This window comes from Rattus norvegicus, chromosome 2, assembly GCF_036323735.1.
Source record: "Rattus norvegicus strain BN/NHsdMcwi chromosome 2, GRCr8, whole genome shotgun sequence".
Classification (NCBI taxonomy): domain Eukaryota; kingdom Metazoa; phylum Chordata; class Mammalia; order Rodentia; family Muridae; genus Rattus; species Rattus norvegicus.
Window position 1 is genome coordinate 103,515,165 of NC_086020.1, and position 14,649 is coordinate 103,529,813.

Genomic DNA, 14,649 nt, shown 5'->3' on the forward strand with positions numbered 1-14,649 from the left:
ATGAGACATTTACCCAGCTTTTTTACCTTTTAAATTTCTTTTTACTTTGATCACTGGCTACTTTTTGGAGTTAGTGAATCCAACCATTTCTATGTTTTTCTTTAACAAAATCATTATCATTTGATTTTAATCAATAAAGGCTCAGGAGCCAGCTGTTGGGTTGAAAGCTGTCTAGCTCAGAGGCAGAGAAAGAACCTAGCTGACCTTCCTCCTTGGCCTGCTTATCACAAGGCATCCCCTCTTTTAAGCCATCTCAAACAAGTTCTTTCAAACTCAGTGCCCTTCCCTTCTATGTCCTGTGCATCTCTCCATCTGTTCCCCTGACTCCCTCTTAGTCTCTATGTTTTGTTTTTTAAATAATCCTCTGCTCACTTCCTGTCAACTGGTTGCTTGCTCCTCTTCTTGACCTTTGACTTTATTTAATCCTGTTTACAATATTCAAGCAGAAGGCTCCTGGATAAAAGGTATGTGCTAAGACTGAGCCACACTACAACTAAAACCAGTTTTTTCCAGTAAATAACACAATCTCAGAGTTCACAGGTATTAATTACAATGTGTCTATGGATTCCTTATAATAGGTATACTCATAAATCATATCCTGATTTAATTTGATTCTTCATCACCTTTTATTTTTTAGAGATAGGGGTAAACTTTCAAGCTTTTCAAATCTATAATCTATCATTCTTACAAAATTTTAAAATTATTAAAAGTGTGTAATTGATGTCTCCTGATTTGTACTTTCTCGGGCCAATGTTGTTATAAGCCTATCTTATATCCTAGATAGTGAAAAGAATCACCTCTTTGCATTTTTTTCAAGAGCAATTTGTAATCCCCACAAGGAAAAATTCTCTTTATTTCTTCAAACATTTTTCTAAGGTATCCGAGTCTGAATCAGCCTGTAAGGTATGACCAATATAATGATAAATTTTGGATTGAGGAAACAGTTGTACAAAAAATTAACACAGTATTGGGCTATTTAAAATTCCTTGTCAAAGAAGTTTCAGTGATACCTTTTAATAGGTTGAGCATTGTTAGAAATAGGCAGTGTAAAGGCAAATTTTTCTTTATCTGTTCTTATAAAGATACATTTTAAAATCAGTTTTTAAAAATTAATCACTATAAATTAAAACCACTCATTAGATAATAAAGAAGGCAAGGGAATTTCAGGCTATAAAGGGCCTAATAAGGCTGAAACAGCTTATTTATGGCTCTCAAGCCTGTTAACATTCTCCATTTTCCAGATTTTTTTTAAACTACTCGATTCTTCAATATGTTGAGCATGTATCTGCTCCTGTACCAACTGTCCTAGTGCCTGTAATTTTTCCTCACGTCAAAGGCCATTGTTCCACCCACACAGTTTGGTCAGTTAACCATTTTAAAGGTAGCATGATTGGTACCTTTGAAAGACCAACAGCTGGTTGTGTGCTGCCTATGTACAACTTTAACAGTTTGTAACTCTTCTTGATAATACCTTTTAACTTTTTCTCACTCTTTATGATTTGTTTCTGAGATTGGAGGACTGCTAATCTGTGCTTTCCATTGCTGCAACAAATCATGTCCCCCAAAATTCATGGCTATATTAGCCATATATGGCTTTAATTTTCCTAGTTTTCCATCCTATACACTCAACCCATCTTGTACTTTGTTTCACCCGAGATAAAGTTCTAATCCCTAGAAGCTGAATATTTATTTCCTGAAGAGGCCAATCTGGATGCAAAGATTTTGTTGAAATTGTTAAATCTGCTCCTGTGACTACTAAACCTTCAATTTCAATGTGATTTATTTTTATTTTTAGCTTTAGTCTCTGATCATTTATAGCAGTTTGCCAAAAATACTTGTTTTCTGGTTTCTCCTGAATTTTTTTGTTGTTGTTGTTTTTTCTATTGAAGCTATTTGCTCTTGATTACATCTTGAGCGGTGTTGCTTTTAATAACAGGTATTAAATCTTTTAATTCCTCTGTGGCTGTGTTTCTCAAATGCTGACAGGGAATGACTAAATCAAATTTGATACTGGGGGCATTGGGAAACCCCTTAGGGTGTTTCCCAATGACAAAAGGTCACTTATCTGTCCCTGTTAGTCTGCATGCATTAGTCCAATGCTGGCCTTTGCCATACCTTCTGCATATTCCAGAAGGCTGGGGACTTATTTTGGGGTTATCTCTAGAAATCACATTGTTTCTAGAGGAATGCCTTGCCTACAATCCGTTTTCAAGTGACCTTGCTTCCCACAATTAAAACATGTGACATTTTGACTTTTATTAAAACTTTTAAAAAATTATTTCTCTCATCAGAGTAGCATCATAAATGTGAGATCAAGTATCAGCCATATTTCTAATGCATTCATTTATTGGTGCTGACCTTGACTTTAAAGGCCTAATCACCCTTTTGCATTCTGAATTAGAATTTTCAAAAGCCAAAGATTCGATTAGTAACTGACTTCTGAATCTGATACCATTCTATTTACAGCTGAAATCGATCCTTGCCAAAAGAGTGAAGGCTTCTTTTGGGGCCTTGTATAATTTTAGTAAATGACTCAGACATCTTTTCTGTTCAACCTTGTCCTAAGCATTTAAAGCTGTTAAAGGACATAGCACCAAGGTGTGATCGTCAAATTTAAGCTGCCTTTGTTAACTCAGCATATTGATGTCCACCTAGCAGCTAATCTTAAGAAATGCCTCTGGCCATATTTAAATGCTCTATGCCCCTAGCTTGCTCTTTCCACCATGTTTTCCATTGCATCCGAGGATCAGATTCCAATATTGCTGTTGCTAAGTCTTTCCAGTCTTGGGAGATAACTGTTCTGATATGCTCATAGATTTACTATCTGCTTCATATATTGTGACTGCAAACCACATGAAATGATCACTTCCTTATATCTCCTCAGATCTAGTATGTCTATTGAATTTCATTTAATTTCTTCATATCCTTGGTGCTATTGTTGGTTGGTAGTTGTTGTATAGTAACTGAATTTTCTAACAATGTTGGGCCACCCCTCTCCAGTTTCATCATGCAGTGGCACAGTAGGTTTATGCCTAAACTCCTCTCTGTCTGATTATTTTTCTTATATTCCTCTATAAGGCTAAGCTTGTATATTATCAATCCACTTTTTATATTTGGCACAGTTATCAAACCATTCTTCATATTTAGCACAAAACAAACACTATGGCTATTAAGGATAAAATATGAATTATCAGACCAATAGTAATTAAGTCAATCTCAATTGAGTCATTTATCCTTTCATTTTCTGCTTCTATTTTCAAGCCATCTAAAGTAGGTCCTAATGTCCTATATTAAGACATTTTCCATCCTTAATATGGGAAAGAGTTTTCCTTTTAGTGTTACTTAACTCTGTCTCTGAGGACTTCCCAGGTATCTGACCAAATCTGAGGGCTTCTCAGTTTGTCTGAAGTTGGCATGATTTTTCTGTCCATGTGAGCATGCCATGTGTTGGAGTGCCAAATGTTTTTCAACAAAATCTCAATCATTTGATTTACCAGTGAACTCAGGAGCCAGATATTTGGGTGAAAGCCACTAGCTCAGAAAGGGAGGGAAAGCACCCAGCTGGCCTTCCTCCTCAGACATCCCTCTATCTCGTGAGGTCTTAACCAACCTCATTCAAACTCAACATCCCTCCCTTCTACTTCCTCAGTGTCTATCTGTCCTCATTCTCTCTTACTCTTAATAATCCTATGTTCACTTCCTGTCAACTAGTTGCTTGTTCTACCTCTTGACTTTATTTAAACTTGCTTACATAAACTTAATATTCAAGCAGAAAGTTCTTAAAGGTGTGTGCTAAGACTGAGCCACACCACAACTAAAAAGGTTTTTTCAATATATAACACAACCTCAGAGTTGATAGTGTGATTAAATATCCTGCAACATGTTTCACAGTACCCTTTATTTTAAAATAGGTCGTACTAATAAGTTTAAAAATAAAGGAGATTTCCTACATCAAGAAACACCAAATCACTATTTGCCACAAAACAGACAACCGTTGTGCTGGACAGCATAAAGGAACACTGCACTGATGATACACCAGACATAAGCACAGGGGCAAAATCCACATACAAAACCCCACAAGGCTGAAATGAGGAACAAGGAGTCAGCTAACTAAAATCAATGATCCCATATACAAGCTTTTCTTCTAAGTTAAGATTTATATAGCTTCTGAAATAGCTGGTTGAAACAAGAGATCTAAGCAGAGATTAACCTTAAGGTGTCAATCCCAGAGCTCAGCTTCACTGCATATCAACACCACTTCAATGGTATTATAAAGTAGCCTATGAGCTGGTCCAACACTACTGTAGGATGATGTCACAGATGAGGCAGGTACAGGATAGAAGGAGGCCTGTCATTGGAGGAGAAGGAAGGATGGGCGGGAGAGAAGTTTGAAGGAAGAGGAGGAGACTAGGGGAGAGAGGAGGAGACAGGGCAGAGGAGAGGGGCGAGAAGCCGTGGCAGGACAAGATGGCAGGTGATGTTAAGATTCTGCTCTGTGTATTTACAGGTTATTAAATGTTCTCAAGGGATGGATAGTACCGGGCATTGTATATGTTTAAGTGGGCAATTATATCTTACCAATTGGGTCAAAGATTGTTGTGTGTTCTTTTATGTGAGGGTTTGAGTGTAGCAGATATCTTGGAGCACCGCGGTGTGGACCTAGCGGGATAAAAGACAATGATACTCTTTATTATTTTTATATTTTTACAACAACACACTACCCCCTCCCCCAGACTGTAGTTCAACTGCCTGGGGTGGGACACAGACTGTACTGATGTTAAAAGCCTATAGATCATTCTAATGTGAAGATGGGGCAGCAACATGGCTGCATAACATGACCTGAACAAGGATGACAAAAGCCACACTAACATGGAACAGGGAAAACTCATGAGGCCTCAATCCTAGACAAAGAATTACAGGTAACTAAGGAATGCTGAGAGCAGGAGAAATGGTCTTCTCCAAATGGTCATCCCTGAAAATATACATATACTAACCCAAACCCAAAGTGACATTATACATTTAGTCTGAGTATGTTGTCCTCATTTACTTAGGAACACATACACACACACCAATAATTAAAGAAAAAGAGGCTATGAATGTTAAATGAGAGCAAAGGGGCATATGACAAGGGTAGAGGGAGGAAGGGAAGAGGGAAAATTATGTAATTGTAATATCACTTCAAACATATATGAATTTTAAAAAAGGTCCAAATGAGGTGATTCCAGGAAGCAGATGGCAATCTAAGACTCTGCAAATTTTTTCACTAAATTTTTTTAATACTCTATCTTATTTTAAAATGGTGTGTGTGTGTGTGTGTGTGTGTGTGTGTGTGTGTGTGTGTGTTGAAAGTTGGTGCCCCAGAGGCCAGAAGAGAGTATCAGATCTCCCTAGAGCCAGTTACAGGGAGTTGTGAACTATCAAAAAACCCAGACCTATCACACAGCAGTTCTTCCACTTTATTCTAGGCTCCTTTTGCTTTTGGCCCTCATTAACCAGTCTAGAGAAATACAAATACCCAATAAGTTTAAGAAAAAAAAAAGTTCCACACATTTACTCATTAGTTTTTCATTAAACAAAAAACTATATTGAGATTCCACTCTATCCCTATCAAGATCCCTATCATTGAAAAAATGAACATCAAATGTGGGTAAGCACATAGGGGGAAAAGAACACATTTTTCTTTTGGATACGAATTAGTGCAACCACTATTGAAATTAGTATAGATGTCCCTTAAAACCTAACAATATTGCTACCATGTGACCCAACCATACCCCCCCTACACACACACACACACACACACTCTTGCCATGAACCTACTCAGCACACAACAGATGTCTGCTGTTGCTGTGGGAATAAATCTGACAAAAACAACTTGAGGGAAAATGGGTTTATTTTGGATCATAGTTCAAGGGCATAGTCCATCATGATAAGTCAGGGCAGAGGAGCTTGAAGCAGCTGGTCACATCACATTATCAACCAAGAACCAGGTCTGAGAAATGAGACCTATGGGTCTCACTTCCCTTGGGGGCTGTTGGCCCATGGGAGTGGAGGGCGTAGAATTGACAAGCAGGGTTTGGATACCCATGTACCGGTATTGACAGAATTTCCAGGAGTCAGCTTCAGTAAGATGGTTCTCTTTTATTGTTTCAGGGATAGGGTAAAAATATAAGGGTTCTTAGGAAGGACTCATTGGTCATAATACAATGTGCTGAGTCATGCAGCACTTGCAGAGATCTCAGCACACTCTTCAGATAAGGTCACACATCTGTGCTCAGAGACACTCTCCAAGTAAGGTTAGACAGAGAAGGGGAAGCCCTACCAAGAAAGGCCATTTTGTGCCAAGCTCAAAGAGCTATCTGGACATGGTGAACTTCAATAATAGGGTTCTCCAACAGCTACCTTTCTCTACTTAGTCTAAGTGTTCATCCAGAGGATGAAGTCACTACAAAGGGTGGGCCTTCCACTTCAATTACTACAATCAGAATAATCCCAACAGGCATGCTCAGAAACCTATCTTCCAGGTGATTCTAGATTTTGTCAAGTTTATAATACTAGCCATCAACCCAGTGCCTTACTTTTTTTTTTTTTTTTTTGCACTCTTAATAAGTGCCAATATATGAAATCAATCCGAGTGCCCATAAGCAAACGGTAAAGGCAGTGCAGTGTGCGCACACGTGGACGGACACACGGACACACACACACGCACACAGTACTAGTCGTCCATAAAGAATGAGACTAGAGAATGAACCTAGAGACATGGCTCAGTGGTTACCAATGCTTACTACTCTTGCAGAGGACCCAAGTTTGCTTCCTTGCAACTACCTTACTCATAATCACCTCCAACTCCAGTTCCAGGAGAACCAATGCTCTTTTGTGCCCTCTGTGGACTCATGCATGTAGTGTACTTTAACCCATGAAAGCTCACACACACACAGAAACAAAGATACAATTTTCAAAAATATGAAACATACAAATAAGACTTAAAACATTTTCTCATATGCAGAATTCAGATTAAAAAAATCAGTGTAGAAAGCATAAAGTAACAATTTGAGTCAAAGGGTAAGATATGGGACACGATACAGTCATTTGTGGAGTAGGAGAGGTATGAAAAGGCTGTCCTCTGAGAGGCTCTACCAGTAGCTGACTGAGACAGATGCAGACACAGCCAAACATTGGACTGGGGTTAGGGACCCCTATGGAAGAGTTAGGGGAAGGATTGAAGGAACTGAAGGATATGGCAAAAGTATTAACTAACCTGGACCCTAGGAAACTCCCCAAGCTGCTACCAGAAACCAAAGAGCAGGCATGGGCTGGTCTGAGGCACATATGCAGGGGACTACCTATTCTGGCCTCAATGGGAGAAGATGCACCTAATCCTGTAACTTGATGCCTCAGGGGAGGGTGCAGAGGGGCCAGGCTCCCTCTCAGAGGAGAAGGGGAGGGGTGATGAGGAGAACTCTAGGAGGTAGGACTGGGGAAAAGGCAACATTTGGGCAGTAAATAAATACAATTAATTTAAAAAGAAATCACAATAGTGATTGTACAACCTTCACTTTCACAGCACTGTCTGATGGAGTAACTTTTCCATCAAACTTACATTTATTCTGTGTATATTGTGACTTTTTTTATCAGTGGTTATAATGTACCCGTGTTATAAATTTGCTTTTAGTAGTTTGCCACTTTGAGACTTACAGAAACCTTATCTGAACAGTACAAAAGCTCCTGCATACTAGTCATTAAATGCTAAAATTTTCTTATGTTTCATCACGTCTCTGCTTTCTAGATTAAATATGAATTTCAGCACCTGAAAAAAGGAAAACTGCTAACAGATCAATGAATTCAAGGGAAAATTCCACAAATGTCCAAGCCTCAAACAACCCCAAAACTCTTCAGTAGACACAAATGAATCTTGAGTAGATGAGTTATCTCTTGAGATTCAAGAAGCTGATGAGATGGCTCATCAGGGACAGACCACTGCTGGCCAAACTACACCTGACAACCTCAGTTCAATACCTAGAACTCACATGATGGAAGGAGAGAGCTGACTCCCAGAAGCTGTCTCTACATGTGTGCCTGGGCATATGAGCACACATTCAGAAGGTGGGAGAGAGGGCATGAATCAATGTTAAGACAATCGTGCCACACAGCCAGTAGCAACAATTCTACTGGATAACAGTTAAATATTTCCTGTAAAACATCATGATCTCACCGAACCCTATAAATGATCCTGTGTGAAATTTACCTTCAGTTTGCTATAAAGTTCAGGGATTACTGTCTAGTCTTACAAAGGTAGCAAGTTATAAGAAGCAATTTTTATTCTCCTGTAACAATTCTTTAAAATTAGAATGAGGGTGTATCTGAAGTTGGAACACAAGCTTCTACAAGAAGCTCTAGAAAACCAAACCCAAAAGTACTGGTAAGAGTGCAAGTGAACTGATTCCAGGTCTGGTTTGTCCAGCTCACCGGTCCACACATAGTTACACAGTAACAGGTGAGGTAATACAACTAGAAAGCTAAGACTATGTGCCATACGGTATGTGTGCAAACTGCTAAAGATCCAGGAATGATGACACATGCTATTCAAGATGTCAGCAGGAGAATCTAGAGTTCAAGGTTAAGGTAGGCCACACACAAGGTTCAGGCCACTTTGGACTAGATAGTAAGACCCTGTCTCTAAATATATAGATAAATAATTTCAAACAGGCTTAAAAAAATCTTGAATAACTGCTTGACTGTTCGAATATCCAGCATCACACACACACACACACACACACACACACACACACACACACACACACACACACACACACAGAGTAATTAAGAGTCAATCTTTATACTACAATATCCTGGGACTAGAGAAATAACTCAGTGGTTAAGAACATGCATTGTTCTTGCAGAGGACTGAACCCAACTTCCAGCAATCATATCAAACAGCTCAAAACTGCTTGTATCTACAGCTCTAGGAACCTAATACTCTCCTGATTCCCCCAGGCATGTGCACACAGAGACATGGATGGATGGATGGATGGATGGATGGATGGATGGATGGATGGATGGATGGATGGATGGATGGATGGATAGATGGATAGATGGATAGATGGATAGATGGATAGATGGATTGGCAGGCAGGCAAGCTGATACATAAAAATTTAAAAATACAATATCCACTCGATTTTCAATGTTATCTTTTATTATTTTACAATATATTTCAAAAACTGCCATTATAGTTGCCTTCGGTTCTCTGAGAGTCCTAGAAGAACACCTAGATAGACACAAATATCAGTCCGAAATTATCAACTGACCTGGACCATCACTACCAAAAGGGCTATAGTTTTTAAATAAATGTGTGACAATGCAAAATAAAATAAAAACCTGTTAAACACAGAGTAAACTTTGCTTTAATGGATATAGAAAGGAGGTGATTTGTTTTGTTTTCAACACATCTGGTTCTGGCAGCAAATAATAATATAGGTTAGCAATGTGCCCTGAAAATTTCTGCTTTCTGCTTGTACTTATCACTTGAATCAGAGGCCAGACATGCGGAAAATGCTCTAAATCCTTTAACACCCTCCTTCCAGAAAGCCACAACGTTAATGAACATAATGGTCTCACGGCCCATAGTATGTACGATTATTTTTCCCCAGTAACACCGGATGGCTTCAATGATCTCTAAAAGAGAAACAAAGATGCAAGGGAACCTTCCAGGGTCCAACTTCACTTCACATTCTCCAAGCAGCGAAACAGCAGCTCCACCTGCTGAAGATGCATTTCAGTTTCTTCCTGTTAGTTTTAATGATGTTGCCTTTAAATAGATTTAGCTGACTTCTAAAAAGAAATATTAGTTGTCAAATATTTTAGACTCTTAAGAAAGCATCGCAAATGTGTAATTTTAAAGAAAGAAAACCACAAGTGTATATCTATATTTATATATCTTACCTTCGCTGAAGTCAGTTTTCTGGATAGATATGAAAAATAAGAATAAGTGAGCAGTGCTGGCTTTCTTTCTCTCTAAGCAATAGTGTGGATCCTGTGTTAGACAAACTGACTGAGGTACTTTCTTAATAACCAGGAAAGGCAATAAGAAGCAGCATCTCTGGGATGGGTATGTGCCAGGCAGTTTATGTCTGACATCAGGCTGACCGAGGTGGCACTGCGGCATTCTAGGCATCCAATTTAGTTTTCTTTTTCAAGTTTGTCAGTGGTTTAAACTATTACTTTTCTCTAGCAGGATACAGTGTCACCACAGAGTAAGGCCAAGAGACCATCTGCTGCTCAAATCATCAGTGGACTTAATTCCTAAAAGCCACTCTAACCTAAGTGAGAAGAAGTCAACAGAGCCATGCTTGGCCACATTCAAATTCTCCCAAAAGCACTTCACAGTGCTTATGTCCACGTTTTAACTGGCCTACAGTAATATTAAAATTACAGCAAGTAAGACTGTACAGCTTTTTGTAGAGATTTTTTTTCCTTTTTAGGTACTTCTATGTTCAAATGAACATAATTCCATTTGCAAAATGCTGTTACTATTGTCTTTTCTATAAAACATGGTTGGCAAAATAAAAAAGGCACAGAAGGGGGCTAAGTAGGTATGTTTTCAACTTCCAGAGAAGGGTACCAAAGCACATGTCTTATATTGTTCATGAAGAAAAGCTGAAAAAAAAATATATTCGGTAATTCATGCACAACTTGAGAGCTATGCAAAACTTTTCAGAAATCTCCTGAGGCTTGAGGAGAAAATGTGTTTTTCTAATCACATGCTTCTGTAAAACAGAATATAAAGCTACACATACATTTGGTTTTAACAGTGGACCCATGTTTTTCAAAACAAAATATGAGGCAATTGAGCAAAGGAAAACAATACCAAAATACCTTCACAAACAAACTTCACCTGTAGCCTCTGTCTTGTGTGAAAAATGTTCAATAAGATGTAAAATGCAGCATACATAGTAATCTAGAAACTTTCCATGATAATTTATTGCAAATTGCACTTGACAGTTCACCACAACAACAGAAAGCTGGCCCCCTGTTGGCTTGCACAGTCCTTGAGCCCCAAACTGAAGCTGACGTCACCAGTAAAATGATCTGGATAAAAAGTTTGCAGCTGTGCTCAACCAGCTGGCTCCACCTTCAGGGTGTGATCCAACCCGGGACACGGCCTTGTCCTGTTCCTTTGTGGGACTCTCATCCTCAGGAAGATAGTCAGGGAGCTCTGTGTTCTCTTCCACTTCCACAGGGGCATCCTGAAAAGGGACCAGCATCTGACACAGAGAAGCCGGGAGAGCCATTACAAACCAATCTGACACATACATGCCCTAAGTCACATCCTCATTCTAAGCATCATTCCCAACATGCTCAAGGGCTCTAAGTCGTCTAACGCTTTCTTCTTCCACGCAGTCTGTCTAGGTTCTAGGATGTGAGTAACCATCACTGCAGAATGGGTTAACCAGGGGCAGGGGTACTTTGAACTCATCTGTGGGAAGCCAAAGGAGCTCATAGCTTACAGATGCATTCCGCATCACAGAGTCAGTGCTGACAACATTTACTTGTTCAAAGTGGTGTACTTTTATTTTCTTAGATTGGCAAAACTAGTTCAAGTTAGAAAGAAAGGACTGAGAGAATGTAAGGAAAGGAATCCTTTACTGACATAGAACATGTGCATCACATCTCCACTGAGCTCAAAGTTTGCTTTACAAGAACACTCTGAACTTCAGAAAATATTTCTCTATACTACTAAGACAGTAACTATTAAGATAATCTATATATTTCATAACTATTCCTCTATGAATGTTATTTTCTAATCATAAAAGGAATCGAGAGCTCCAGCTTGACAGGACTAGAGTGAATACAAGCTTTACCTCTTCCCCACTTTCACTTTTTACAACTTGCTGCGCTTTCATCACCTTGGTCGATGCTATTGCTGACGCCAAAGCCTGGGCCGGGATAAAAGAAACAATTCTGAATGATGATTTGCTAACTTATAATTTCATGCATATTCAGTCATTGAAAATACTAACCTCTGCTTTCAAATCTGAACGGATCCGCACCACGCATCTTTGAACAGCCATTTGAAAAGTAAAGCTAATAACACCTTTAATTTTTAACAAAGCCTCTTCACATAGATTTCGCCGAGACTGAAAAAGTGAAAGCAAACAGTTATTAAAACAGGTAGAGAAAGGAAATCAACTTAAGCCACATGAAGTTATTGCCAAATCTATTCCTTTTAAAATACTAAAGAACAGAATTACACAAACCTCATGGCAAAGCCTACTAGACACATAGCTGTAAGGCACAGCCTACTACACTAAGCCTCACAACAGCTTGTTTCTATACTGGACATCACAGGAACTGAAGGTACAAGCTTGTTCACCCAAGCACATCTAACACAGCAATAGCAGCAGCAGCATCTTACGGTGCAACAGAGATACATGTGCTCCACCGCTGGCAAAAGCATGAACCACTGCTATGTGTTATTTGGACTAGGTTTGGACTGGACTGGAGTCCAACCTATCGGGTGATTCCTAGCATATTTCAAACTTCATTTTTTAGGTAGCCCTGGATGTCCTGAAACCAGGCTGGCCTCAGACTCAGAGATCAGCCTCCCAAGTGCTGCGATTAAAGGTTTACCATCTCCACCTAGCCCAAACTTCAATATTAATATGTAGCTTTAATATTTTTATCCCGAAAAGTCACCCAATACTAATTTACATCATAGAAAAAAAAACAAATAAATAACAGAACAAAGTGCTCAAAAACAGAGAAGTAGAGGTTCCTCACGCTTAAGAGTGAGCAAACTGCAGTTCCTCAGCCATTTTTGTGCAGTTCTACTGAGATAGCCACATTCATTTACATCACATATCATCTGACTGTAACTTAATGATGACACAGTTGGCAAATACAACAAAGAGCATACGGTATGCCTGAAACACTCACTCCTTAGTCTTCTATTCTAGTTTTAAAATCTCTAGTTGGATTTGGTTTTCTCTTCGTGTGTGTGTGTACGTGTGTGTGTGTGTGTGTGTGTGTGTGTGTGTGTGTGTGTGTGTGCGCGCGCGCGTGCGCGCAGGCAGGTTGAGAGGGTCAGTGATGGACTTGAAAGAACTGGAAAGTGACTGTGATTGGGGTGCATGATGTGAAATTCTCAACTGATCAATAAAAATATGTTGGAAAAAAATCTCTAGATTTACGTTAGAATTAAAAGCATTCGGTATTTAAGTCATTGTCCCCTATAAATATTTCATCCTTCATTCATGGCAACATCAAGTATTATCAATATTCCCTTTTCAGTTTTTATTTTCCTCTGTTAGTATTAACAATATAACAAATGGTTGTTGCAGGACATTTGATCATACTGTGAACCCTGAGACTGTATTGTTTACTGGAAAAATCTGTTTCTAGCTGTGGTGTGGCTCACCCTTAGCACACACCTTTAATCCCTCTGGCTGAAGTAAAGATTTAACCTTTAATCTCATACAATGACAGTAAAGTTAGTTTGTAGAAGGAAGTACCCATGTTTGAAAGTTATGTCTAATTGAATGGCAAAGTGACCAATCAGAGAAAGATTTGACAGAATAGGATATGCCCAACTCTCATGAGAAAAAGGAGGAAAGGGAAACTACTTAAGAGAACAGTGCAGACAAATAGGTAGATGACAGACAGACAGACAGACAGACAGACAGACAGACAGACAGGAAAAGGAGGCAGTTTTACCAGAAGAGTTTTGTAGAGGCAGGATGAAGAGAGAACAAGGTAGACAAAGGTGAAGACAGCACAAGCCAGAGAAAAGCAGAAGATTAGAAACCAGAAGATTAGAACAGATTGCCAGAGTTAGTTTGAGGCCAAGCAAAGCAGTAGAGTCTGAGAGAGAGAAGCCAGATTGAATCAGTCGGTTAGGAGAGGAGTTTGAGACAGAACAGCTGAGCTGATCCAGCAAGAGTACAGAAAGAACAAGAAAGGGTGAGAATGTTCAGCAGTAAGTCTCAGAGGCTGAAAATACTCTAGGCCTAGGATTAGATTGTACAGAGGCTAGAAGCTCCCGGACTAGAACTGACAGAGGCAGCAAGCCTCAAGACAACAATTAAAACGGGAGGGTAAGAGATACCTTTACACATGACCTTTACACTTTAAAGCAGGGAGCTAATTATCCCATTTCCCACTTCACCACATCTTATTCTATTTGTCTCTTATTATGCGCACTACCCAGTGCCTGTAATTAAGAAACTGCTTTTTGCTTTGACTTTCAGAAAACGATGCTCATCACTTCAGCTATACTTCAGATTCTGGCAAGCACAGTCATAATTACTACATACTGGCCTATATTTGTGAGCAGTTAGGTTTGAGTGTGTGGGGTGTATGGGAGAGGAGGGTGGGAGGGATGTAGGTATTTGCTTATGTGCCCACATGCATGCATAGAGGATACAACTCAGGTTCTCATGATTGTACACCAAATATGCATATGTGCTGAACTATCACCTTACTCCTTTTGGATTTTTGTGTTAGCTTTAAAAATAACTGTTAGTCATACTCACCATAATTAACAGGATATATTAGAGATATTTTATGTATGCTAATATATTCCATTTAATCAATTTTCATTTATTAGAAGATTTGTAGAATTTTCTAGAAATGTTCTGGGCTTTTGTAGCTCAGTTT

At 39.1% G+C, this 14,649-nt stretch overlaps 1 protein-coding gene across 2 annotated transcripts in view; it reads right to left on the reverse strand.

Moving 5' to 3' along the window:
- Positions 1-9,168: 9,168 nt before the first annotated feature.
- Positions 9,169-14,649, reverse strand: part of Armc1 (armadillo repeat containing 1) — a 44,023-nt gene continuing 38,542 nt past the window's right edge. The window contains exons 5-7 of one of the 2 annotated variants that reach the window (NM_001106425.2): positions 12,015-12,131; positions 11,856-11,930; positions 9,169-11,258 (exon numbers count right to left, since the gene is read on the reverse strand). In NM_001106425.2, the coding sequence (NP_001099895.2) occupies positions 11,067-11,258; positions 11,856-11,930; positions 12,015-12,131 (384 nt within the window). In that variant the 3' untranslated portion in view covers positions 9,169-11,066. The remainder of the gene's footprint in view (positions 11,259-11,855; positions 11,931-12,014; positions 12,132-14,649) is intronic. The other variant, XM_039101979.2, reaches the window with a different exon arrangement.